Consider the following 25,570-nt stretch of genomic DNA (forward strand, 5'->3'; position numbering starts at 1 on the left):
GTGAAGCAACGGACGCTGGGAGGCAACGCATGGAGTTCAAACTGAAGCTTTGTGATGCAGGAGACAGAAGTAGATAAGAAAGCTAAGATTAAGCAGCCTTTTGTTATGCTGCCGGGGGGGGGAGGTAAATTAGAAATACGCAAGATGAAAAACAACGTGGTAATGGTGATGGTAGTGTGTGAAGCTGGGGATAACAGAATGGGAATATGGATATGATTATGAAAATAAATCTAAACTGGCTGTCTAGCAGTAAACTTCACGGCAGCTAAAGTTTAACTTGGTTAATTACATCCTTCCAATGATTGCTCAATTTGAATCCATCCTCTCGGTTGAAATTATGTCTATGTTATACAAACATAGACATAACTTCAAGAATACTTTTACTGATGTTTAAATATTGTTCCATATCGGAGCCTCGGGAACGTCTTCATCTAGAAGTGGATTGGCAATTTGCTTTAATTGGATGCTATTCCCACCTTTGCAGGTAGCACCATTTCCAGCCGCTTCTTTTGGCAAGAACACGTGGCCAATAGCCACTTTTGCTGGCAATTCACACAGGACACTACAACCCTCGAGATTGGCATCTGGCCGGGAATAACTGGTGGCCATTAGTTACTAGGCACAGGTGCTGATGTGGGCATGGCCAGTGGGAATCTGTGTGTGTCGCTTTCAGAGTCATGGTGCTCGACGGCTGCTCTCCTGAAGAAGAGGGGCATCTTCTACACCATGGCGAAGGATGATGGGCTGGCCGAAATAAAAGGCCACGCATCTGTGAAATAATGTTTTGAACATTTTCAGATGAAAGTTAGTTTTTCCCAAAAAGTACATGCTGTGTTAATATTCGAATTCATTTGTTGAAAGCTTCAGTTTGTTTCATCACTAACGGAGTAAAAAACAATAACAACATTTTGTCTACAAACAGAAGCCTGCGTGGATTTATAGCGGAATAGAGGCTGTGTACACGAGCCAGTTGATGAGGGTTTAACTCGCACAGAACAATAATTACTCTGCAAAGGTTGAGTTTGCATGAGAAAAAAACGATCACGCACGCGCGGTTAAGGAGAGGTCACGTGATCCTTGGAGTCTGTTCAGGTACGTTCATAAGGTGTGCCACAGTGTGTTGTTTTTGTTTATTTTGAGTGCAAGGTTTTAAAAATATTTTCATTAATAAACCTCTCTCAGGTTTTTTTGTTCTTGCATCATGTTCGCAGTTTTTATTTTATTTTTAGACCAAGTTTTTGTACGGTAGTTCATTGCAACATTGCAGTAAAATAGTGCAAGGCTCTCGTTTATGCATCTCCCCATAGGTTATCTTTAAATATTGTCGGGCATTTATCAAAATGACTCGTGACTTCAATACAATGCATTATACCTGTTGAGAGTACATTCTACTCACGTAAGTATCAAACGTAAATTAACATCTCAACTCGACCAGACATGCAGAATATCATCAAAGAATGCCATCTTCCATGAAGAGGATGTTATAGGCTGTGACATTATTTACTACTATAATGAGCCAAGAATATCTGTGTGTCCCGCGCGTGACGTCACTCCACGTCGACCAGCCCCCCTCATTAATAATCATGAACAGGTGACGTTCTCCACACGGACCCCCCACCCCTCATTAATAATCATGAGTGGATGACGTCACTTCGCATGGAGAACCCCCCCTCATTAATAATCATGAGAAGGTGACGTCACTCCACATTGAACAGCCCCCCTCATTAATAATCATGAACAGGTGACGTCCTCCAAATGGACACCATAGCATTAATAATAATTAGCGGGTGACGTCACTCCACATGGAAGGGGGGGGGGCGAGGCGCCTCCTCTCCTCTCCTCGGCGTCAACTTACAACCCTCACTACAAAGGCAGAACCCTCACGTCACGCGATCTGCGTAACGCTGTTGAGACCTCGAAGTAAAAAGGACGTCGTGACGAACAAGGGATTATAACCTTTGAATGAAACAAGTCTGTGTCACCGCGGCCTTACAAATTGCACACGAATGGATGCAATGAATATCACGTCGCGGTCTGCTTTTCGCTTGCAAGTTTCAGATTTACTGCAATACACCCGTTCTTTGGTGGGCAAAAGACTACTTAGCTATATTTAGACAATAGCGAGCCTCATCAGTGCCTTAATGCCGAGATTATAATCTCTGGCACAACGGAATTGGGCGATTGATCATCGTATGGTCGCAGGCCTCTCTCCCGAGAATAAGTTGTTCCCCAATAGATTTATGTTCTGCAATCATAACTCTTGAAGCACTTACAAACTAGTTTAAAAATAATCATACATTCCAAATGGTAAAGTACACATTTAACACATTTACTCGACACATGCACACACACCCAATGAAAAGTGTAAATAAGATGAAGTGGCTGGGGGGAGAGAGGGATTTTCACTGGGCTGTCACCATTGGGATCTGGGTTCAAATCCAGATTTCAACTGCGTGTGATTAAATTGGGTTTTCAAGTGGAGTGAAACTGTAAACTGTTTTCATTTTACCAGGTAAGGCCCACTGAGCTAGACAGCGCCGATGTCACTACACCACATATATTTACGCGATTTAACCCCCAAAAAAACCTGTATTATGGATGATATTGGTCGCGAAAGCCTACGTGCTAAACGGAATTATAGCGGTTAGGGGCCGTCCATAAATGACGTCACGCGATTTTGGCCGTCACAAAAAGTCAGAGCCCCCTCAAATATGACGTCACAAAGCTCTGCCCCCCCCCCCCCAAATTTTTTTTCTTCCCATTTTGAAAATAAAACATGCTTCAAATCGCTTTAAACTATTGTCATTGTAGTGCGTATTTAGTGTGGCGCTGCACTCTGATGTTGTAGGAGAAAACACATTAAAAAGGAGGCGTTGGAAAGCTGAAATTTAGTATGCAATTCACTTGAAAATATTCACCGTCTAACTAAAACTGCAGATGTTCAGAATATGATATTGATATACTTGAAACTTTGTAGTAGAACTAAGCAAAATGGAGAGTACAATTATAACAATCACATATTCATTCCACAGAATGAAAAGCTCTGGTAGGATCATTAGAATATTTTTAAAAAATAACAATCATTCAACAAATTTACAAAATGTATGCTTTTCCATTCTCTCATGGAATAAATAAAACTTGACCTTAGTAAATTTAAATAATCAAATAGTTAATGATGAAAATTTATCAAAATTTGTGTTGTTATAACAATTTTATTTAATTAATATTTATTTAAAGTTGCGCATTTTGATGTGATCTCACAATTCTCAAACCCCCCGTCCCCCCCTCGTCACACATCGTCACAAATATCTGACCTCCAACCCCCCCCTCACAGCACTTGCCCCAACAGTCTGCTGAAGGTGGATCTTTGTCTTAGTAGCGCACTCTAGCGGCGCAAACTCGCCGTGTCCCTGCCCCTCTGTTGCAAAGTCGACGGAGGAGGGGAGTGGAATCCACACCACAACCAACCCACCCACGGCTTGCGGAAGAGACGCTGCTCGACCGCGTGGGGTCACCGTGGGGCGGAATGACCCCAGATCCATGCAGAGGGAGGAGACTCCGATACAGTGTCCGTGGACTGTGGACTGCGGACGAAATCGAGAGCGAGCGAGCGATCAAAGGGGGAGACATTCCATAGACGCAGAAGGCAAAAGCTCTGTCCACGCAGAGATGGCAGACAGCACAGAGGTCCGCATCCCTCTGGACGTGAGAGCCCTCCAGGAATTCCTGCAGCGCAATCTCCCGGCTCGCCCTGGGCCCTGGGGGCCTCTCTCCGTGCGTCAGTACAGGTGCCACTCGCACACAAAGACAAAGGTCCACCGTGTAGCCTGCGACAGACTGTTGGGGCAAGTGCTGTAAGCGAGCAGCACCTGTGAAGGCCGGCCGCGGCAAGCGAGGGGGGGTGGGTGGCCAACACCACGCCCGGCCGCCTTTGTCTCCCCCAGTGGTGATGTTAACACGCCACACCAGGTACTCATTTGAGGCTGAGTCGACCTAGGGGAGGCCCAGGATCTGTTCAGGTAATCGTCACCCGGTGTGAATCGAACTCGGGTCGCCGGGTTCGTAGCGCAGCGCGCTTACCGCTAACAGCACTTGCCTCGACAGGCTGTTAAAGGCTATGCGGGGGATCTTTGTCTTTGCCACTCACACACACGGACTGCAACACGGCCAAGTGTTAAACCAACGTCTGAGAAGTCCGGATAAAGTGTCTCCTTTACAAGAGCAAACTTTGCGGCACGCACCCAGCGGTGGCAATTTCACATTTACACTTTCCGCACTGTTGACCCATAAAAGTATAACCCGTAAAAACAAAGTTTTTCACTCTAAATCCTTTATATGCGTGGCGGCTAGAGTCCTCTCGTCCTCTGGCTTGAGATGGCTGCCACCTATGGGTCAGATGATTGTCTGCCAGTATTAAGCAATTGGTAATTAAATATTTAATTTGTTTTCCCTAAACAGTGTAAAAATTTGGAAAAAATTTTACACGAACATTAATTGTCTCGCACAACGAGTCTGTGTGCCAAATGTCAGCTCGATTGTATCACGGGAAGTGGGTTAAAACACGACCGAAAGATTTGCACGGTCGTAAGCAAGCAAGCACGCAAGCAAGCAAGCAAGCGAACTTAATATAAAGGATTTAAAAAATACGCGATACGCATTTGGGGCCGTCCATAAATGACGTCACGCACTTAGGAGGGGGAGGTCAGACATTTGTGACGATGTGTGACGAGGGGGGGGGAGGTTTGAGAAATGTGACGTTACATCAAAATGCGCAACTTTAAATAAATATAGACAACACGTTCTACTTAATTAAATAGACTTTTTAATAAATGTTTTCTCCTACAACATCAGAGTGCAGCGCCACATTAAATACGCACTACAATTACAATAGTTTAAAGCGATTTGAAGCATGTTTTATTTTGGGGGGGGCAGAGCTTTGTGACGTCATATTTGAGGGGGGGGGGATCTGACTTTTTGTGACGCCGTGTGACGAGGGGGGGGGGGGATCAAAAATTGTCCAAAATCGTGTGACGTCATTTATGGACGGCCCCATTTGGCGGACCACTCGCATCATGATGGGCCGCGTCGGTAATCCAGTGCTGTGGATGCGAGGGTTGGTGGATTGCACATTTGTTGCGAAGGCAGGACACAGTACTCCACCGTTGAGCGAAAAATGTGGACCCCTACCGTCTCTATGGTGTAGAGTGTTTCCTCCTCGCAGATGCTCGGGTTTCCTTCATATAGAGAGGACTGCAGAGCGTGGGCAATTGTTGACGCCGGCTCGCTCCCTGGCTGCTTTCCTGCTTGCAGTTCCTCGCGCCTTGTGAGAAAGAGAATATTGCGTGGCGCGTTCCAAGTTGAAACTATTATTGTCAGTAAAACTCCCGATTTGAACTTACAGCTCACCTCATTGTGAGTTGCATTCTTCACCAACGATGCCACCTGGCCTGGTTCAGCCAGATAGACTCAAGAGGCATTGGGGAGGGGGCGGTGGGGAGATACAATTGTACTGCAATTGCCAAAAACCAACCAATATTCTGTGATGTGTCGGGAACGTTTGTGCGCAGACGAAGCTCCGCTAACGGCTCTAACCTGATTGTCTCCCCCCACCCACCCACATGACCCTGTCTTGTCAGCGCGGGTCAGTCCAACCCCACGTATTACCTCCGCACGGCCGCGGGACAGGAGCTGGTACTGCGCAAGAGTCCTCCCGGTGCCCTCCTGCCTGGAGCTCACCAGGTGTGTGAGCAAGGGGGTGGTCGCGTGCCCTCTCGATTTGCAGAGCGCAAAGTCGGCGTGTGTGTGTGTGTGTCTGTGTGCGCGGGTAGCGGTCAGTGTGCTGCACTACAAAACCCCCGGAAACCCGGATTCGATTCCCGCTCAAGGCGAACATCAGTGGCGAATATTTGAATCGGTCCTGGGCCTCGCCTAGGTCGACTAAGCATCAATTGAGTACCTGGTGCGACGTGTAAACAACGCCACTGGCGAGATAGGTAGCCGGGCGTGATGCTGGCCAACCGCCCCCTCGTGTGCCGTACCGACATTGATAGGTGCTCGCTAACTGCACTTGGCCCAAAAGTCTGTTAAGGCTGCAAGGGGGGGGGATCTTTATTTTCACCCATCAGTCAGGCATTCGGTGGCCCTCATCTCCAAACAAACACACTTGAAACCTGCTGGCCCACATTTGATTTTGAGGGTTCGGCCACGTGCAGTGGTAGTTTGTGTGGCAACGTTCTTGCCATTAGCCCCTCCAGCATGCTGCTAACGTGGCCCTCGTTCGCCCCATGCGTCAAGGGGCGTCTCGGCCACTCGGGATGTTCCCCGCTTGCACAAGAGAAACCCGGTTACAGCAACAGCAACAAAAACAAAAAACAATGCAATTCAAAAACAAATGCACATGGTCAACAACTGTGCATTTAGACTGTACAAGGTGGAATCATGCAGTTGCATCTCAGGGTGATGTACAAGAAGGAAATGGAAAGTCGGTTATGGGGAAGAGCATCCTGGGGGCAGGTGTTTTTTATTTTTTGGTGAATGAAGGGACAAGGTAGGGAGAGGAAGAAACTGGCGCAAGGTGACTTTCTGTACTGACCAAAGACGTGGGAACATTCATTTGTAGGCAGAGCAATGGGACAAGGCTTCGAGTCTGACCTTGTACATCGCGGTGCCCATGAGTTGCGTGTCATCATGCAGGTGGACAGGGAGTTTCGGGTGCAGCAAGCCCTGAGCTCCGTGGGGTTTCCTGTGCCCCGGCCACTTCTGTACTGCCAAGACAAGTCCATCATCGGAACTCCATTTTACGTGATGGAGCACGTCGAGGTATGTCTCCTGATTGCTCGTTGGAGCAAGGGCACGTGCCTGGTCAGACTGCTGCGCCCGGGGTTGCAACCATGTACCACCCTTTCCATCTCCACCCGTGGCCATTAGATTGAATTATCACTTCCGGGCGTTCATTCAAGTCAAGAATTGGTTCTTGTATTCATTTTTAAGTGAGTGCTGGCGTCGTCTCTCGGGAGCTGCACAGGTGATAGAAGTTAACCCTTTACATGCAACGCACGTGAATCGAAAAGATAACATTCTTGCATATACGGCACTTTGTATGCGATTCATCTCATGTGTCGTGAGCTCGAGAATCGATGTCGATGAACCGGTGCATCGTTCCACGCACCTTCTGCACTGTCAACCACCTACATCTAATCTCAAATATTGTTTAGTCCATAATTAGTTTGACCCAGTGGAACTGTCCTGCAATAAATGAATGGCAATTTATTTCAGCCATTCTCCTGAATCCACAAACAGAAGAACGTCCACACCATGACAGGCATGGGTTTTTTTTAACCATACTTCACCACGCTCGTCAGCGCGGGTGTTTAAAAGGGGGGTGGGGTGGGGGGTGCAGGGCAGGACTCATTCCGACATCGCTCGCCACTGATGTTAACCGTCGCTGGAAATCAATACTCGGGTCACTGGGTTCACGGTGTGGCACGCTAGCCAGTGAAGCACCACGCGGTAACAACGTTTGTGTGCATTGCTTGTTCATTAGTTATTATTAGCCTTGTGGCCCATGTTTTTATACATTTTTTTTTATTGGTTACCCAGAAAAGCCTGAGTCTCATGTTTTTTTTTGTATCAGAAGGGCCTTACCAAGTTTACGCAGTAGGGGGCGACCATTACCCACATACTCTATGCTCAAATTGAGTAACTTTCTTGTCACTTGTCCAAATTTGCCAAATTTGGACTGTGACACCCCCCCCCCCCCCCCGGCACGCTACGGCCCACTCGTCTGAACGGCCGTCACTGTCTCCTTAGCATCCGCTTGTGATGAAGCACGCGGCGGGTAGTATTTTAACGGTTAATCCACACAACCACACTAATAATTATTTACTGGGGGGGCGGCACAGTAATACGGTCGCATTCATGACACATTATAAGGTCGCACTCATTAACACACAAAGTGCTTGCCACAAATGAACCACAATTACCTTGCTGCTGATCTCGTCAACGGAGCGTAAACCACCATGACGCGAACTCTGGTCATCCTCGCAGCAGCAGCAGCAGCTTTTATCTGGCCATCGAACAAAGACGGCCACCGCATCGCGCGCATTTAGATGCACTAACGCGGTCGTCTGGAACGCTCTTCCTTCCGATATCAGGAAGCTACTGGGAGCTATGCACTTTGAAATCTAGATTACTAACTCATTTCTTTAGAGCTGCTTTTTGCGATGAATTTTTCTTCCCCCGAACTTCAGATTAGCATGGCTGCCTACGTACGGTGCGAAATGAATTCAACATACGTACATACGACCCGCGAACCCCTGCAACAAGGCAGAGAGATTTCGATTTAAAGCTTTCGTGACTGCAGGGATTTATCTTCTTGGTTCTTTCGGTAAAGTCACGTAGAAGGGAAATAATAAAATAATACAAATAAAAATAATAAAATAATTCTCACGACGTTTCGGCCACAACGCAGGCAGCCGTCCTCAAGTGAAGAACAGGTCTGTCGGAAAGACAGCGTCTGAATGAAACACCACCAGGTTTGGCAGCGTATATTTAAGCTGGGTTGGAGGGGGAAGAGCGCCTTGACAAAGGAATTCGCATATCAAGACGAATTTAGCATATTTATGGGAAAGGCAGATATGGGATTAGTCACTACTTGTGAAATGCATAGGAGGTGGACGAGGGGTTTTCAAAGTCATAAAGTCAAAGGCAAAGAGAACGCGTCACCGATGGGCCACAGCCTCACCGCCCGTGTCTGCGCCCTAGGGCCGCATATTCCGAGATCCGGCCTTGCCGGGGCACAGCCCGGCCGAGCGTGCGGCGCTGTACGTGGCCATGATCGAGACCCTGGCCAGGCTCCACTCGCTGGACTGGGAGGGCCTCGGTCTCAGTGGCTTTGGCAAGAAAGGAGGATACTGCAAACGACAGGTGCGTGTGTACGTGCGTGTACGTACGTGTGTGTACGTGTGTGCTTATGGCCTCAAGGTGCACATTGGCCTGGCACAAGCGTCGTGGTGACGTCACCGCCACTTAATGGCGAATGGCGGTTGTTGTTGTGTATGATCGTGGGGTGTAGCGTAGCAGTTGGTGCGCTGCGCTACTGAACCCGGGGGCTCAAGTTCTATTTTCGCTCACAGTAACCAAACACCAGATGGTGCTCGCTAACAGCACTTGTCCCAACAGTGTCTGCGGCGGATCGTGGTCTTCGTGAGCGTGTGAGCTACGATCACTTGGCAGTGCCAAGGTGTTCGGCTATCCATGGTGCTGACTCCCCAGGAACGTCTCTGAAGATTCACTGTGTACCTTCCTCTTGCCTGGATATCAAAACCTAAGATCATACGGCAAAATGTTCCTGTGTCTCCATGCGACATCATCGTCATCATCGTCACCGGTTGTCCATTAAATTTTTTGGGTCTTCGCTAAAGTGACGTAGATAGATTGCCCAGTATATACCCATTTAAAAACTGGAGTTTGACTCCTATGGCCATATATAAAAGGGTGTTCGTCATGTAACAATTAAACCACATTTTTAATTTTCACAGCCGCAATGAGCCAAAACGAATTGAAAAATAAACTAGTTAAAAATAATATGATGGGAAGAAAATCCGTCTCTCCTTTTAATATTCATCTCGCTACGTAAAAATATCAAATTATTTCTCACACAACCCATATCAGCCGCACCACATTTCTGGGAGTGCACAATTTCGGCGGCGTATGTTGTTTTTTTGTTTTGTTTTTTACGTCATGAAGTGAAGCAACCTTGGAACGCGTGTCCGTAGGTGCTCACCTGGACCAAGCAATACAACGCCGCGGCACACACGGACATCGACAGCATGAACAAGCTGTCCGATTGGCTGCAGAAAAACCTTCCGGGCGACGACAGCGAAGCGAAGCTTGTGCACGGAGACTTCAGGATAGACAATCTGATTTATCACCCCACAGAGGTACGCATAGACCCAACAACACACGTATCATGCGCAGCGCTGGGGGGGGGGGGGGGCAAAAGCTCCCTCGGCCTTGCCCACACCACGAGCTCAAGAGCACTGAATGCGTGGATGTATCGTCGTTTAGACCATCGAGTTAAAAAGAGTTTAAAAAGTGTGGCCATCCCATAATGTACTGTAGAGTTACGCTTACAATGAATTCAGAACTCCACTTTATCTGACACCGTATGCCCAATTAAAGACCTGAAGTTTAACTTCCATGGCCATATATAAATAAAACTTAGGAGGAGAGCGATGTGCTCATCTCCATCAGCGGCATACATCGCTGTGGTCAGGGCCAGTCTCAACAGGCCAGCCGTTCACAGAGTCGTGATAAATGTATTGACCCTAGAGGGATGAATGCGTGAATCGACCCGCAGCCGTGATTTTAACACGAACCTTTCCGACTGTGTCTTTGGCTCCCTTGCCACGGCGCCTTCGGGCCAGGCAATGAACGCCCGCGTAGAAAGCGAAGACCATCGCTGACGAAAGTCGGTGGCAGTTGGTGACCGGTGGCTTGTCTTGTGCGCGTCAAAACGCTTGCATCCCCAGGCTCGTGTGATCGCGGTATTGGACTGGGAGCTGGCGACGATCGGGCACCCGCTGGCTGACCTGGCCTACAATTTCCTGCCGTACCACCAGCTCCCAACTGGTGCCATGACCTCGGTACTGGGCAGCGTCCCCATCCCAACCGTGCCCGGTGAGTTGTGTCTTCATGTTTAACAAAGCCATATGGAGTGGAGGAAAAATTACATCCAAAGAACAAAGGTGACGGAACTGGGAAGAAGCAGCAGGGTGGGGACCGAGAGGCGAGGGGCGACGGTGTGAGGTGGTGAACCAGGGTACGAAGGACTTTGCAGATTTTTTTATGTTTCATATGGCAGGAGGGAAAAGGAACAGTGTTGAAACACGTTATGGTTGAATGCTATGTTTGTTCAACCAGTCCAAGGAGACAACGGCAGAGACACTGTGCGGATCACAGCGTTACCGCACCACCAGGATGTTGCCATTTGTTGGTTTGGACATCACCCCAGTCGCAGTTCGGCGATTCTTTGATATATGTTTGTTGAACTTCTTCGCCCGTATGTAGGCAACCGTGCTAATTGGAGGTGCGGGTGCAGGACAACAAACTAAACACAAAAAGCAATTCTAAGCGAATGAATCTTGACCAGTGGCGGCTCCTGCAAAATCTCTCAGGGGGGGGCAAATGTCTGGATGATTGATAAGGATAAGGTCCACCCATGCAATGGATAAATTAACAGCTTAAGCATGTAAAGGCAACTTCACTTCTTTAATATTAATGAAAAATAAAGTGACTCTTACAATACATCTTGTTTGTTTCTATACTCACTATTAATACAATCCACTCAAGTTTCTTTTATTAAAGATTCCACTAGGTGGCGACAAATTATATTGTTGGATGAAACGTGCTTACGTATGATGACGTAAGCACGTTAGGGCGAGCCCTCCCGGAAGCCATAGAGAATGCATTGCAGCGCCCCCCGGTCGAAAAAAAACATCTTTGAATGTAAGTCTATGGGGCCACTCGGGGCGATTCTCAGCCGGAGTGAAATCGCCCAAAAAGAGGCGGTACTCCACAGAACGTGACATGACGCTGATTGGACTATATCCAGAGGCACAGTGACGGCTAGCGTGACTCTGTGGTTGAATGACATTGGCGGTGCGTCGCCCAATCGCCCTAATGAAGAAACCGCCCCTGATCTTGACTTAAAGCTTTCGTGACTGCAGGAATTCATACTCTTTGGGTCTTTCAATAAAGGCACATAGGAAAAAAAAATCACGACGTTTCGATCACAACACAGGAGGCGTCCATCTCAGGGCAATTTTAGGGTTGCGCTTCTGTTCTATTCGTAGGGCGTGGCCACTCCAGCCATCGCAGTCTTTGTTGTTGTTTTTTTTCTCCTTTGTGATGTTCCGGCTTCGGGTCCTCAAGTACAATTCATGATCAGAAATTTTGTTTGGCCAAAATATATGCGGCGATAGAGGGGCAGAAACGGCTGGCCCTGTGTGAGTGGGGAAACATGGTGGGGAGAACAAGAAGAAGAAGAAGGGGAGGAATTTACTGCGAGTTTCAGCTCTTATCGCAGTGCCGTGCCTGGAGTCTCGGGGTATTTGAGTTCAACTTGGCAGGGAGAAGAGCAAAGGTTTGTATGTCATTTCGCCGTGGCATTTTGTTGATTTTATCAGCCCGACGACGTTGTTGTGGACTTTCAGCTGAGAAGGATGCAACACCGCCTTTCACCCAATTTTTCAAAGGCATGCATCCACTCATTACTGTACCCTGCATTGAAAAACGAACAATATTCTACGAAAAATATCCGAGCAGGTTACGCCATCATGCGATCGCAGAATGGAGATCATCGTGTATTCTAGCAAAAAAATGTTACGCGCAAATTGTTAACTGTTTCAAAAGTTGCGCGATACGGATCGAAGTCCAGTGGCATGAGCTGTTTTCTTTGTCATGCCTCCCCACCACGCCCGCCCTGCCCCTCGCCCCCGTGCGTTGTCAGGAGTTCCCACAGGAGGCCGAGCTCCTGTCCGTGTACTGCCGCTGCCGGGAAACGCCCAGCGTCCCCCCTGCCCCACTGGAATTTCTTCATGGCCTTGGCTCTGTTCAAGATCGCTTCCATTGCCCAAGTACGCGGACACAGTTAGCCAAGCGCACCAAATGAACAGCGCGTCGCCCCGAAAAACAACGCATTGTTGACTCTGGTTAACGGTGGCCTTGCTCTCACCCTTGACATTGTTAATATTATATTTTAGTCCACTGGACTAGCGATATTTTCGGACCAATGTTTAAAAGCGGAATTCTTTCAACGAGTTTATTTATGGCTCTCCATAATCCCCTTCATATAACAGAAATCGAATCAACGCCACCGTCCTTTTGAAACTCGATCAAATAAAATCACAGTGACGCTCTGATCGCGTTGATACAGTTCAGTGCATGTGTGGACATACCAGTTGACTGATATTTGTCAGGGTTTTTTTTTTGTCGAGTCAAAATCGCATTCAGGTGTTGACTCAACCTGCCAGGAGACCCGTCGCTTTTGTGCGTGGTTTTCACCACTGACTTACGAGTGCCAATGAAGAACTCCATAATGCCTGCTTGATCGGGTTAATCCGTGTGGTGCGGCGTGGTGTGGCGCGGTGCGGTGTGGCGCACAGGGAGTGTACGCCCGCCACCTGCTGGGCAACGCCAGCGCGGAGAACGCCTCCCAGTTCTGCGGCGCCGTGCAGCCTCTGGCCGAGACGGCGCTCGCTTTAGCCACAGCGTGAGTCTCGTCGCCAACCTTTCGACTCTAAAGTACATTTAAGTTGTCGTGAAAATATAATAAAAACTCCCACTAACTTGTCATGGCGTTTATTTCATCGTTGTGCAAAGACGAATCAAATTGACACGCTCCGTGATTTTCTGATCGCCGACACTGCAAAAAAAGTTGCGCTTTTACCGCAGCTGCGTTAAAGTTTATCCTCCTGCCCCCGCACTTCCGATTAGCACGGTTGGCTACGTTCGGCGCGAGAGGGGTTCAACGTACATTCATACATCTGCACTTGATGCGTAAAGCACACAGCCTGTTTCTCTCTACAGCAGGGTGCCTGCCAAGGTCGAAGGGAAGTTCAGTTCCCCTGAGCTCTTCAGGCCTTCCCCAGTGGGCCAGCTGATGCTCGACAAGGTCCGGGCCTTCCTCCGCGAGCATATCTACCCTGCAGAGCCGGTGAGCCTCAGGCTTTTGAGAAGCTGTCATTTCATTTTCTCAAATCGTTTATGCTTTTTTACCCGGGAAAGCTACGCTGACTCTCAGAAGGCTTTTGCAGGAGGGTCCTCTCAAGTTTTGGCAAGAGGAGTGGGGGGGGGGGGAGGTGTTGCTGCTTTGTATAATCGCAAGTGAGTGATTTGCAGATAATCCCTCAGCACTGGGATGTTTTGGGATAATATCGGTTACATTATACCGTTTTATTTTAGCTTTGGAGTTAACCGAAGCACACCGGAGGAAACTCGAGCGGAACACAGAAAGCCACCCGGATCGGGATTCGAACTCAGGCGCTTGTTGCTGTGATACCAGTTAGATGGGATGGTTTTTTTTTTTTAGCTATGGAGTAAACCGCAGAAGCTGGAGGAAACTAGAGCAGAAAGTCACTCAAGTGGGGAATCGAACCCAGGCCCTTGCTGCGATGCGCATGTGTTCCCACTGCACCACCCACCCTGTCGCCCCCGTTTTTCATGTTTTTTTCTCTTGGACATAAGCGCCGTTAGTTCTCGGAATGATCTCAACCACACTTCCTCCGAGAGAGCAAATGCGTCAGCATGTTGTTCTCTGTTATCCAAACGCTCACCCGCTTGGGGTGTGCCCGTAACAGCTGGTACAAAATTTATGGTTGCAGATGAAACTTTCCCCATCAATCTACTGGCCACGCCTGACAGGAGAGCATGGAAACACATTCGGGGGTATGCAGACAATGGGAACAGGAATTAATTTGTCCTGTTGATTTTTTTTGTAATCCGGACGGTGCAGTCGTACCATGGCCGAGTGTACAGTCTCGTACTGGGGACGTGGTGACATCAGATCTCCAGATCGTGGAGGGCAGCCGAGGCCATCATGCTTACAGGGTCGATAACATAGGTACTAGATAGTGGAATATCAACAACAGTCTCGTAGTCCCTTCTTAGACTTAGACTTTCATAATTCTCAGGACAGACATGGGCTCAATTATAAATACGGTAGATCTTTGGCAGTTCTGTTTGCTGAAAATACAACAACAATATGCAGTCCGTTACAATTTCTAAATTGTGATCCCAGGTCTGGAGCCTGCTTAACTTAACCCTTTCCTGTTCCGAGATGTCTGCAAGTCGAAGGGTGGGTTGCCCCGCTCACCGCTGAATCTGGGAACTGCGCAAGCGGTTGGCGTACATTTTTATTTAGAGAAGCATCGCGCAAAAACTTTTTTTTTAAGACATCGTACTCACCGCAGATGACCGTAGCGACACGACCGCACTCTACGATAGCTGGCGCCAAAACTGTGCCACACGCCCTCCCCCGTTATTTTAGTACTTAATCGGAATGGGAAATGGTTAAGAATACCGGGTGCTTTGGAGGCTCGGGATGCGAGGTGGCCAGGAGAGGTAATTGAATCAAATGGATTCTTGAAGCTACTTGTGTGGCCCCTGAGGTGTGACCAACAAGCCACACTCTCATTAACCAGGATTGGCCAAACATCCCAATGTTGGACCCTTGAGACATAAGACTTTTCGATTTAAAGCTTTCGTGACTGCAGGGATTCATCTTCTTGGTTCTTTCGGTAAAGTCACGTGAAGACGGCTGCTTGCGTTGTAGCCGAAACGTCGTGAGAATTATTTTATTTTATTATGTTTTATTTGTATTATTTTATTATTTCCCTTCTACGTGACTTTACCGAAAGAACCAAGAAGACATAAGACTTTACTAAAAAACTAAACTCGGCACAATAATCAAAAACACTGTGGTGCTAAAAAAGGAAATTTCTGAAAGGAAAAGTTTCGGGTAATTGCCCTTCTTCACAAGGCGTAAAACTCAACTAAGTAAATAAGTGGCATTACTTATGAATTTTCTTAGCCTGGGAAAGCCTTGTTTGAGGACGCGGACACGGTGATATTGTTTGGACTACGGAACCCAGAGGAGAGCTGGGCACGGTCGGTGACGTGCGCTGCCCCTCTGCGTCCCGCAGGAGGTGCTGCAGTACTACCATCAGCACGCCTCGTCCCCACTGCGGTGGAAACGCCCTCCCATCATCCAGCAGCTCAAGGTGCCACCCTGGAGAGGGAGAGAGAGGAGCCTCTCTATGAATACGGACGGGCGTTGGTTCCGTGGTTGGGTGTTTGCATGTATGTTGAACTTCTCTCGCACAGTACGTGGCCGGCCGCGCTAATCGGAGGTGCGAGGGAAGGACAACAATTAGAAACAAAAAGCAGTTCTAAAGAAACGAGTTTTCAATGTATATAATATAAAAGTGCATAGTTCCAGTGGCTTCCTAATATCGGAAGGAAGAGCGTTCCAGACGGACGCAGAAGCGCATTTGAAAGCGCACGATGCATTTACCGTCTTTGTTCGATGGCCAGCCAAACGTCGCTGCTGCGAGGATGACCGTTCATTTAAAACTACTGATAAGACATTAAAAAAGAGCAATTGGCATCATCTTGTAGCCTGATTCAAGATCGGTTTTTTTTCCTTGACACCGTTTACTTACGGTTCGCACTCCTGTGCGCGGAGCAAACCCGCAAACCGGCGACCGTGAAAAACTTGTTGCAGGCACCGTGGATTGAAATTGAACGTCGGACGTGCCGAGAGCTACTGACGGTTCACACGTGCAAGTCGGCTGGCAGTGTCAATAAAAACTCTTGGCGTTGGGCTACAAAGATTGCGCTAACCGCTCGTTTTATTGTCTAATTAGTTTTGGGTGTTTTTTTTCAATTTACATTTAAAATGGGAAAGGTGATTTTATGAACACCGTGCATTGCTGGGGTCGGCAAGAAGAAGAAGAGCCTTTTTTATTTGTTTTTGTCTTTGACCAAAATAGTTCCAGAGCTGCATCACACGCAGAGCTGCTTGTACACATACACGAACACAGCAGCAGGTATACATCAGATGGCAAAAACGCATTCTGACTTAAGCAAAATAGGTGATGGAATAAACTGCATCTATTTAGTTTCCCCCCCCTTAGTTATTCTTAAACAACACAGTTTGACTCTTGTACAGTTTGTTCTCACCGAGACATTCCATCATCACCCAATTCCCTGCCATATTGAATCAATTATCTTCACGTTAAATTACGTTTAAGATTTCGATTTAAAGCTTTCGTGACTGCAGGGATCCATCTTCTTGGTTCTTTCGGTAAAGTCACGTAGAATGGAAACAATAAAAATAGACCTGGTCTTCACCTGATGACGGCTGCTTGCGTTGTGGCCGAAACGTCGTGATAATTATTTGATTACGTTTTATTTTATTACTTTTATCGTTTCCATTCTACGTGACTTTACCGAAAGAACCAAGAAGATACGTTTAAGATGTTTTTGTGGTTTAAACTGCCGCCCTGCTGTATTGTACGGCGGCCCGCTTCAGGACAGGGCTAAGGCGGCGGGCCTGTGGAACCTGTTCCTGCCGGCGGTGAGCGGCCTTGGCCAGCTGGACTATGCCTTCGTGGCGGAGGAGACGGGACGCTGCGTCTTCGCTCCCGAAATCTTCAACTGCCAGGCGCCGGGTAAGCGGCTTTTGGCTGGCCGGCGAGCAAAGAGGGTCACCGCATCGCTGCGGTGCTTTCCGATGCGCTTCTGCGGCCGTCTGGAACGCTCTTCCGATGGTAGGAAGCCGCTGGAGCTACGCTCTTTTAAATCTATATTGAAAACTCGTTTCTTTTTACACAACTGCTTTTGTGTTTAGTTTGTTGTCCTTCCCCCGCAACTCGGATTAGCGCGGTTGGCTACGTGCGGTGCGAAAGAAGTTTAACGTACAAAGAAACGGCGTTCGCCATCCTGCCTGCAAGGGGGGACACTTCCTGCCCAACCCCCCCCGAGGCTTTAATCTTCACGCTTAAAAAATTAGTCTCTCGTTTCATGCTTAGTTCAAAGACGGAGAATCTCGTTAGGGTAACCCTATTGGCCCCAGAAACACTAAAATTGCACACATACCCCCAACACACACACACATAAACACATACACGTGGTAAACATGTGTTTCAGGTAGTTTGCACGATTGGATAATGACACGCACTGCGGCCTCCCAACTTGGATCCTTTTAGCCTGTTGTATCGACAGTTCCGCTTGAATGTGCAGTTGTTTTTGAGGACTACTGTGTGTTGTCTTTCCCTGGTCTGGGACTGTTTTTGTTGTTTTGTTGCCTCGCCCAAGTTTGCATTTGTTGTTGAAAAATCGATGTACTTCTGCAGTTTGTACTTAAACTTTATTTATTTGCGTCTGTTTATTCACTTATTTTTAATGACCTGCTTACCATTCCTATACTTTGCACTCCTATCTGTTTTGGTTTAGTTTGTTGTTGTAACTTTCTGAACCGCCCCTGCTGGACATCTGTGAAAAAGAGCTTCATAGCTCATTGGATTCCTCCTTCAGCCTCAAGAAGGATTCAGGTTTCTGCGGCAGCGATTGCATTGCCCCTGATAAACCCTTTGCATCAAAAGGGGAAGCCTTGATACACGTACGATTAATTATTTAAGGAACGAAACAGGAGGACTTCTCCACAAATCTGGCTGTTGTAATTACTGGCGAAACGTCGTACTCAGATTGTAAATGTTGTGGCTTTGCTCTCCAACACACCGGTGTGCTGTACTAGTAGCGAATTGGCACGTTCTGTTTACGTGACAAACTTGACTAATTGGATCTAGATTTGAAGTTTTTGTGACTGCAGGGATCCATACTCTTTGGTTCTTTTGGTAAAGTCGTGTAGGTATAAAATAAAATAAAAATATTTATTTTATTGACTAATTGGCTGTGTCGGGTGGCGGCGGGTTTAACGACACATTTATATTTACGCGATCTAACCCAAAAAAAACCTGTCTTACGGAATTACTTTTTTTTTTTTGAACAAGAACGCAGGCCCGTCACACAGCACGTTGCTGCGAAGCGTGCACAACCGGCTGATTTCGTTCGCTGGAAAAACAATCCCAAAACGACAAAGCCATTTAAGGGAAGGGGTGGTGGGGGATAAAGGATGGGGACAAGCTGGACCACTGCCCCAATCACGTGGGGGCGTCAGGCCGGTGGTGGGCGGGAAGTCGGCTCTTAAATGGATTGGTTGGTTGCGGGGCGGGGGATTAATAGGGGAAGGGGAGGTGATGGGGGGTGGTAAGACCAACTTGAGGAGGGAGATCCCGAGCATCTGGAGGTGAGAAGTGGAGGTGAGAAGGGGGGGGGGGAGGATGGGGGGGGGGGGGAAATACACATGATTTCAACAGACTTAGAGCCAACGTTTTCCATATAAAGCAAACGTTGATATATGTCTGAATTGCCTCAGTTTCAATGCGGTAAATCTCTGTGTTTTTCTCTCGAATACTTGGAAATGTTTATACGGGAATATGCAGCAGCATGAGGATGAGCGTAGTGTTCCATATGCTCGCATTGGTAGCCTTTCCACATTGATGGTTTCCCTTGGAAGGTGGAAATGGGTTCATATGGTGGCACTTTCTTAAAACGTACAACTGCTTCCTTCGGTGTCGAGTTAAAAAAGTTTTTTTCCTTTTGACCATTGGCATGCAATTTCCTTTTGAGGTGCGCGGGAATATTTTCTGGTTAATTGTATAGGGCGAAATGTCACACACCCACAGTTTAGTTTGTAGCGAAATATTAATGTATGTATGTTGAAATTATTTCGCTCCGTACGTAGCCAATTGTGTCTAATCGGAGATGCGGGGGGAAGAGCAACAATCTAAACACAAACAAGCAGGTCTAAAGAAATTAGTTTTCAATCTCGATTATACTGGTAGGAGCCTCCTGGTTACACCAGCCCACAGGGGATTATTGTGTCCGTCCGTCGTGAAGGGAGGGGCTGGGTGGGGAGGGAGGGACTGGGTGTGGAGGGGAGGGACTGGGTGGGGAGGGTGGGGAGGGGCTGGGTGGGGAGGGTGGGGCTGGGTGGGAAGGGTGGGGCTGGGTGGGACAGGGTGTGGAGGGGCTGGTCACCCCGTGGTGCCTTTATAAAACTCAACGTTTAACCTACTCACGCCGGCTTGTGCCCGCCCTCACAGTCGGGCATATTTGCGGAATACACCACGCCCTGGCCGTTGACCCTGGCCATTGACCGAGCAACCCAACGTTCCTACCAGCAGCTCCCTCCGCAGCAGGAATGTGTTTTAAAAGTGTACAGTTCCAGTGGCTTCCTGATATCCAAAGAGCGTTCCAAACGGCAGCAGAAGCGGCATCTGAAAGCGCCGCGCGATGCGTTGGACCGTCTTTGTCCGATGGCCAGCCAAAAAACGGCTGCTGATGCAAGGATGACTGGAGTTTGCGCGATGATGGTTTATTTTCCTTGACAAGATCAGCGAGGTATACGTCGCAACAACGACGGATACGGACTGCTTCGTCGTCACATACCGTATCACAGCATCCTTCGTTGTTCTTGTGGTCAACGTGAGATTTATACAAAGTGTGACTCATTCGTGGCAGGAAATTACTTTTGGTTACCTTCGAAATGATGCCGGGCTGACGTCGATATTTTAAAAGAAAAAATTCCACGGGAAATTGTGAATAAATCAAGCAAATTTATACGTAAAACATTTTTTGTCGGCTCCGTAGCCGCACGCGGGGTTTTTACGGACTGCTCCGCCGCGTTATGAAATAGTTTTTTGTACCGAATTCGAACAAAAAATGCCTCTTCTTGTCATTTTGGTTTACCGACCCCCTGTGCTAGTGAAATGCGGCTCACGCGAGCCTCTGTTGTTTAGGCAGACAGGTCGCCATTTATTATGCATCATCATCCTCATCATTATCGGCCACGCTCAATCCACTGCCGGATGAAAGCCTTTCTTCCCGAACCCGTCCACCATCTCTCACTCTCCCGCTGTGCAAACTCTCAATAGGTCGGGTTTAATGGTCTTCACGGGTCTCATGGGTTTTAGCAGTATTGGATATCGAGTAGAGGGCTATTTTGGTTTACATCACAAACCAGAAGTTTAGTCGGGCGGTTGTGGCTGACTATGCACGTGGCTGCCTGTCAACCAGCACCGGAGGTAGCAGCAAGGGTTGGTCGATCACCACGCACGGACGTTGTGAAACTCCCTGCCCTGCATCTACATCGGCCATACGAAAGAAGAAGAAGATGATGAAGATTATTATTATTACATTTTGAAATTATTATTACGAAGCAACATTTGGTTTAACACGTAGGCTTTCGCGACCGATATCATTCATAATAGTGGTTTTTGGGGTTAGATCGCGTAAATATATAAATGTGTCGTTAAAACCCGCCACTGCCCGACACAGCCAACTAGTAAGGGTTGTCACGTAAACAGAACGTGGCCAATTCGTCACAAGTGATGACAATTCGTCACTAACCCAAAAACCTCTATTATGGAAGAAACATTTGGCTGGATATGTTTGACCTTATGGAGATGAAGTGGTCACGTTTTAGCAGCAGTCTCAAGAATCCGTCATCGAACGTTGTACTCGAATTAAACTTGTGCGTGCGTTTGTGACGCGTTTGTTGGGAAAATCAGAAACATCCTCTGGCAAAAAAACGTCCTGACGCGCGGTGTGTAACCGGAGTGACGTGAGCACTCCGATGTTTTATTTGAAGCTAGTTTAGAACTAACAGTGGTTAACACGATCCCAACACGTTCGTCAACAACACTGCCTTAAAATCTATATATAATGTATGTGTTATGAAGGAGGCCCATTGCCTGAAACATTGCTTATTTAATGATTTAGCCTGTCTGCCATAAATACCGGTGTTATGACAAGGCAACGAGTCTGCATGAACCACACGTACGTGTGGAACAAGAAAATAATCTAAACAAACGTGCTTTGATGATGTAATTGAAACGGATTGGCCTACGCCAGAGACAGCTCTGTCTCACCAGTGAAAGACCAAATTCCACCAAAAGGCGACCAGTACAAGGGCAATCCATCAAAGCATTAACAGTTTGTGTAAAGCAGTTATATCTGTGGGGACCCTTTGGCCAGTATCAAGATAATGATAATGGCAAAAGGGTCCCATAGATATTGCCTACCATATACATTTCCTTTTAAGGGCCACACAGTTGTATTGACGGATGTGTTGCGCGGTTTTGTCGTTATCCATGCTTGTGGACCACTGCTAATGCAGCAGCAGTAGCAGCATCACTGCCAAACAACTGCTAAGGGTCTCGTCTCCCAAACATGTGAGCACGAAGGTAACGTCGGACACTTTGTCCGCTCTTCACAAGGTGCCCTTTCCACGCGTGCGTGACTGTGGTCGCGCTTGTGCTGTGTTTACACGATGGCGCCGTTTGTTTGTATCCCGCGCTGCGCTCGCTGGCGTCCTCCTTCCTGGCCGTGTCCGTTGGCGCTCCGTCGTAGCGAGAGACCCTCTTTTGTTTTCTTTGAGCCTCCCCTGAGTTGATTTTATCTGCGACGAGCACCGGGGCCAGTATACCAGCACCTCCACTTGGGAGACGCAGCGAGAGACAGCGCGCGTTTAGCGTGTTGTCCTTTGATTCGCACGGTTGGCTACGGATGGTGCAAAACGAAGTTACACATACATACAGACCATTATAGAGGGGCGGCGGTGGTTATTGCAAACTCTGGTCATCCACGCAGCAGCAGCAGCAGCTTTTGGCTGGCCATCGAACAAAGATGGTCACCGCATCGCGCGCTTTCAGATGTGCATCTGCGGCCATCTGGAACGCTCTTCCTTCCGATATTAGGAAGCCACCGGGGCTATGCACAAGCATCGCATGTCGTGGATACGTGTGGACTTTATTTCCACCTTTAACAGCAACGTGTCCTCATCGTCATCATCGTTGTTATAATTGACAACAAGACTCAATGCTTATCTCAACAATACTGCGCCCTTAATAGGGAAGGTGCATAGCAGGCGACGTTTCGGGCAATGGCCCTTCTGCATGGCACGTATATTACATCGTAATTATTATCATTGCAGACACGGGCAACATGGAGGTTCTTCATCTCTACGGGACGGAGCAACAGAAGAGGGATTGGCTGGAGCCCCTGCTGCGCGGGGAGATCCACTCCTGCTTTTGCATGACAGGTCATCGGCACGCCGCGAGGGCTGCACTCCAAGCCGCAATAGATAACCCGGTGGACAGATGAAGGCTGCCCCTGACGCACTGGCCCGACGGCGTCGAATGTCTGGCCAGACACAAACGGTTTTGCCGCCAACCTGGCAGACGAGAGCCCCCACCACCACCACCGCCACCTCCACCTGCTCCGAGTTACTTTCGTAACGGGGCGCGCGCACTTGCGTAACGCGCCGTGTTGTCGGGCCCTTGCGGGCGCCGGGTGTTTAAACTTTGGCTCTGTGTTCGCGCCGGGGTTATGATTTATATAAGCGCCGGATTTAAAGCGCGTAGCCTTCCAGCGACCAAGTGCTGTGATTTTTTTGTTGTTTTGGGGGCCACGCCACGGAAGTAAGAATCTGTTGCATCGGCAAAGGGAAGAGATGCCAGGACGGAAAGTCCCCAAGGCAAACAAAGAGGGAATAGCTCGAGATGAGCATCAGGGAGGAAGGGGTAGGAGGAGGAGGAAGGGGAGTAGGAAATGACCAGGCCCAGCTGTCGGGGATGAGAGGGCGGCGTTGAGAGGGGCGACGTTGAGAGGGCGACGATGAGAGGGCGACGTTGAGAGGGGAGGAAATAGATGGAAACAAGGAAGGAGCAAGGAGAGGTGAGCTGCACGGTGCAGCGTGTTTTTGTGTTTAGACAGGGGGCAGCAAGGAGGAGCGGAGGGATTCAGCGTGGGGGTGGCCACACAGCAGTCACATTATTGACGGGAGGCTTGAGCTGAGTTATATAGCGGACATAATATTGTTCGCATCATTGTATATAGTCCATGGTAATATAGTCCGCACGTCCAATTTGCATGGTTGGCTACGTACGGTGTGCGAAAGAAGTTCGACATCTAGACATATTTACATTCATACATTCTCCCCCCCCCCATACAGAACCCGACGTGGCATCCAGCGACGCCACCAACATCAGGTGCAGCATCCGGAGGGACGGCAACCACTACGTGGTGAATGGGCGCAAGTGGTGGAGCAGTGGTGAGCGATGCCAGGCCCGGCCGGATGGGCGACGGGGCGGCTGGTGTTTGTGCCGAGGGCTCACGGCTGCAAGGGCGGCAAACACGCGCAGACTTGCATCACAACAGTACCGATTCACCGATTTAGGCGAATCCGCAATCGATTCTTACGTGCACGGTATGTTCAAATTTGCACGTAAGAGAAGGCCAAACACCATTGACAGGGGCTTCCTTGAGCTTCCTCCAATGGAGGCTCTTCTGCCAGCAGTTTCGCGTGCCAGTATTTTCAGGGCTGCACCTTTAGCCTCGGATGTAAATTAAATACTCGACGTACTTAACCTTTGGGCTAACGAAACAAACCAGATGGAACAAGCAGGACACGATACGAGGCGGAGAATACAACATGAGACCGTATGAACGAGGCAACAATGAATCGACACCTGAATTTGAATCGTACGAACCGAATGTTGATAATTAATTGAATCGCTCGGGGCGGTGCCACTCGCAACCCTCTATCCTCGTGGACCCCACCAAGGTACGTCCCTAACTTAGGCCTATTTCCAATGACCCGGGACTGCTTTTCACTTGGGACCCCGATTGCCCTTGAAGCGGCACCGGTTCTAGCACCACCCAACAGTCTGGCATCGGCAGTCATGGACTAGCATGGGGTGGTACTTTCTGGTACCACTTCTAGCCCACGTCACGGGGTGGTGGTACTGGCTGGTACCACTTCTAGCCCACGTCACGGGGTGGTACTGCCTGGTACCACTTCTAGCCCACCACACGGGGTGGTGGTACTGGCTGCTACCACCTCTAGCCCACAACACGAGGTGGTGGTACTGCCTGCTACCACCCCTACGAGGTGGTGGTACTGGCTGTTACAGCTCGGTGCGGACAAACAGCAGCAACCCTGACTGTCAGCTGATCAGGGCTTTTTCTGCGATGTTACTCCTTGCTTGCGATGGTTATCTGAACTCGTTTTGCGTTCCCCTGTGTTTGTAATTTACGTAACCGTTGTCGCGTGTTTTGTTATCATTACTGCGCTCTGCAGCTGTAAACTGCGAGGCTATGAAAGGAAGTACAATTAGAGGGCCCAAGGCAAGATACAAGTTAATGTGGATGGTTTTGATTGTCATCTCGAATACCGCATCTGTGTCAGCGAGTGATAATGTGCACAGATCCAAGCCAAGATGCCCTTGGAATTTCCCAGGGGTTCAGGGTATTATTGCTCAAAGCTGTGGGAGCCAGTCTGTCACCTTCAATAGTCTTAGGGGTTCGATGTTTATAATAAACTACTTATTTACCCAGGAGAGCCACACTGAGTCGTAGGACTCTTCTTAAAGTGGCTCCTGCTGCTACATTTGGGGTTTGTATTTTAAGATGTTTTCAGCCCAACTCATGATGAGTTGTGTTTATTGTTACACGTTGTGGAGGAAACCAGAGCATCTGCTGAAAAACCCATGCTTTGTGCGAGGGGGCAACACACTATCCCCGTACAGATTGAAACAGATGGCGATGAGTCCAATGGCTGTACTGCCTTCTCCCGGAAAGCAAGGGTGTGGGCTCCTCTTCATCACCCACGTGAAGGGAGTTTCACAACAATGATCTGGGTGTGATGCACCTACCCTCGCTGCTGCCTCCACAGCGCTGGATCGCAGGCAGTGAGGTGCAGAGTAGCCACCGCCTTCTCTAAAACCCTTGAAGCTAGCACTCGTCAAAGAGGCAGATGCTGCTGCCGCATTAGCAGTTGTGCACAAGCACAATTAACAACAACAACAACAACAACTAAAGACGCAACACGAGACGTCCATCAATGACACTGCCTTACAAAACATATCTGAAATCGGCAACG

General features: G+C 48.4%; 1 protein-coding gene across 1 annotated transcript in view; it reads left to right on the forward strand.

Annotated features, from left to right (window-relative positions):
• The first annotated feature begins 3,540 nt into the window (after nt 1-3,540).
• ACAD11 (acyl-CoA dehydrogenase family member 11) overlaps nt 3,541-25,570 on the forward strand; it is a 30,818-nt gene continuing 8,788 nt past the window's right edge. Inside the window, 14 exon segments of the mRNA XM_061555882.1 lie at nt 3,541-3,788; nt 5,637-5,739; nt 6,694-6,819; nt 8,764-8,925; nt 9,777-9,941; nt 10,533-10,673; nt 12,524-12,565; nt 12,567-12,638; nt 13,167-13,273; nt 13,594-13,717; nt 15,705-15,782; nt 17,096-17,234; nt 22,622-22,729; nt 23,642-23,740. Coding sequence (XP_061411866.1) covers nt 3,541-3,788; nt 5,637-5,739; nt 6,694-6,819; nt 8,764-8,925; nt 9,777-9,941; nt 10,533-10,673; nt 12,524-12,565; nt 12,567-12,638; nt 13,167-13,273; nt 13,594-13,717; nt 15,705-15,782; nt 17,096-17,234; nt 22,622-22,729; nt 23,642-23,740 — 1,714 coding nt within the window.

The sequence above is a fragment of the Lethenteron reissneri genome, chromosome 21 (assembly GCF_015708825.2).
Source record: "Lethenteron reissneri isolate LAM-NWPU_2019-01 chromosome 21, ASM1570882v1, whole genome shotgun sequence".
In the NCBI taxonomy this organism is placed as follows: domain Eukaryota; kingdom Metazoa; phylum Chordata; class Hyperoartia; order Petromyzontiformes; family Petromyzontidae; genus Lethenteron; species Lethenteron reissneri.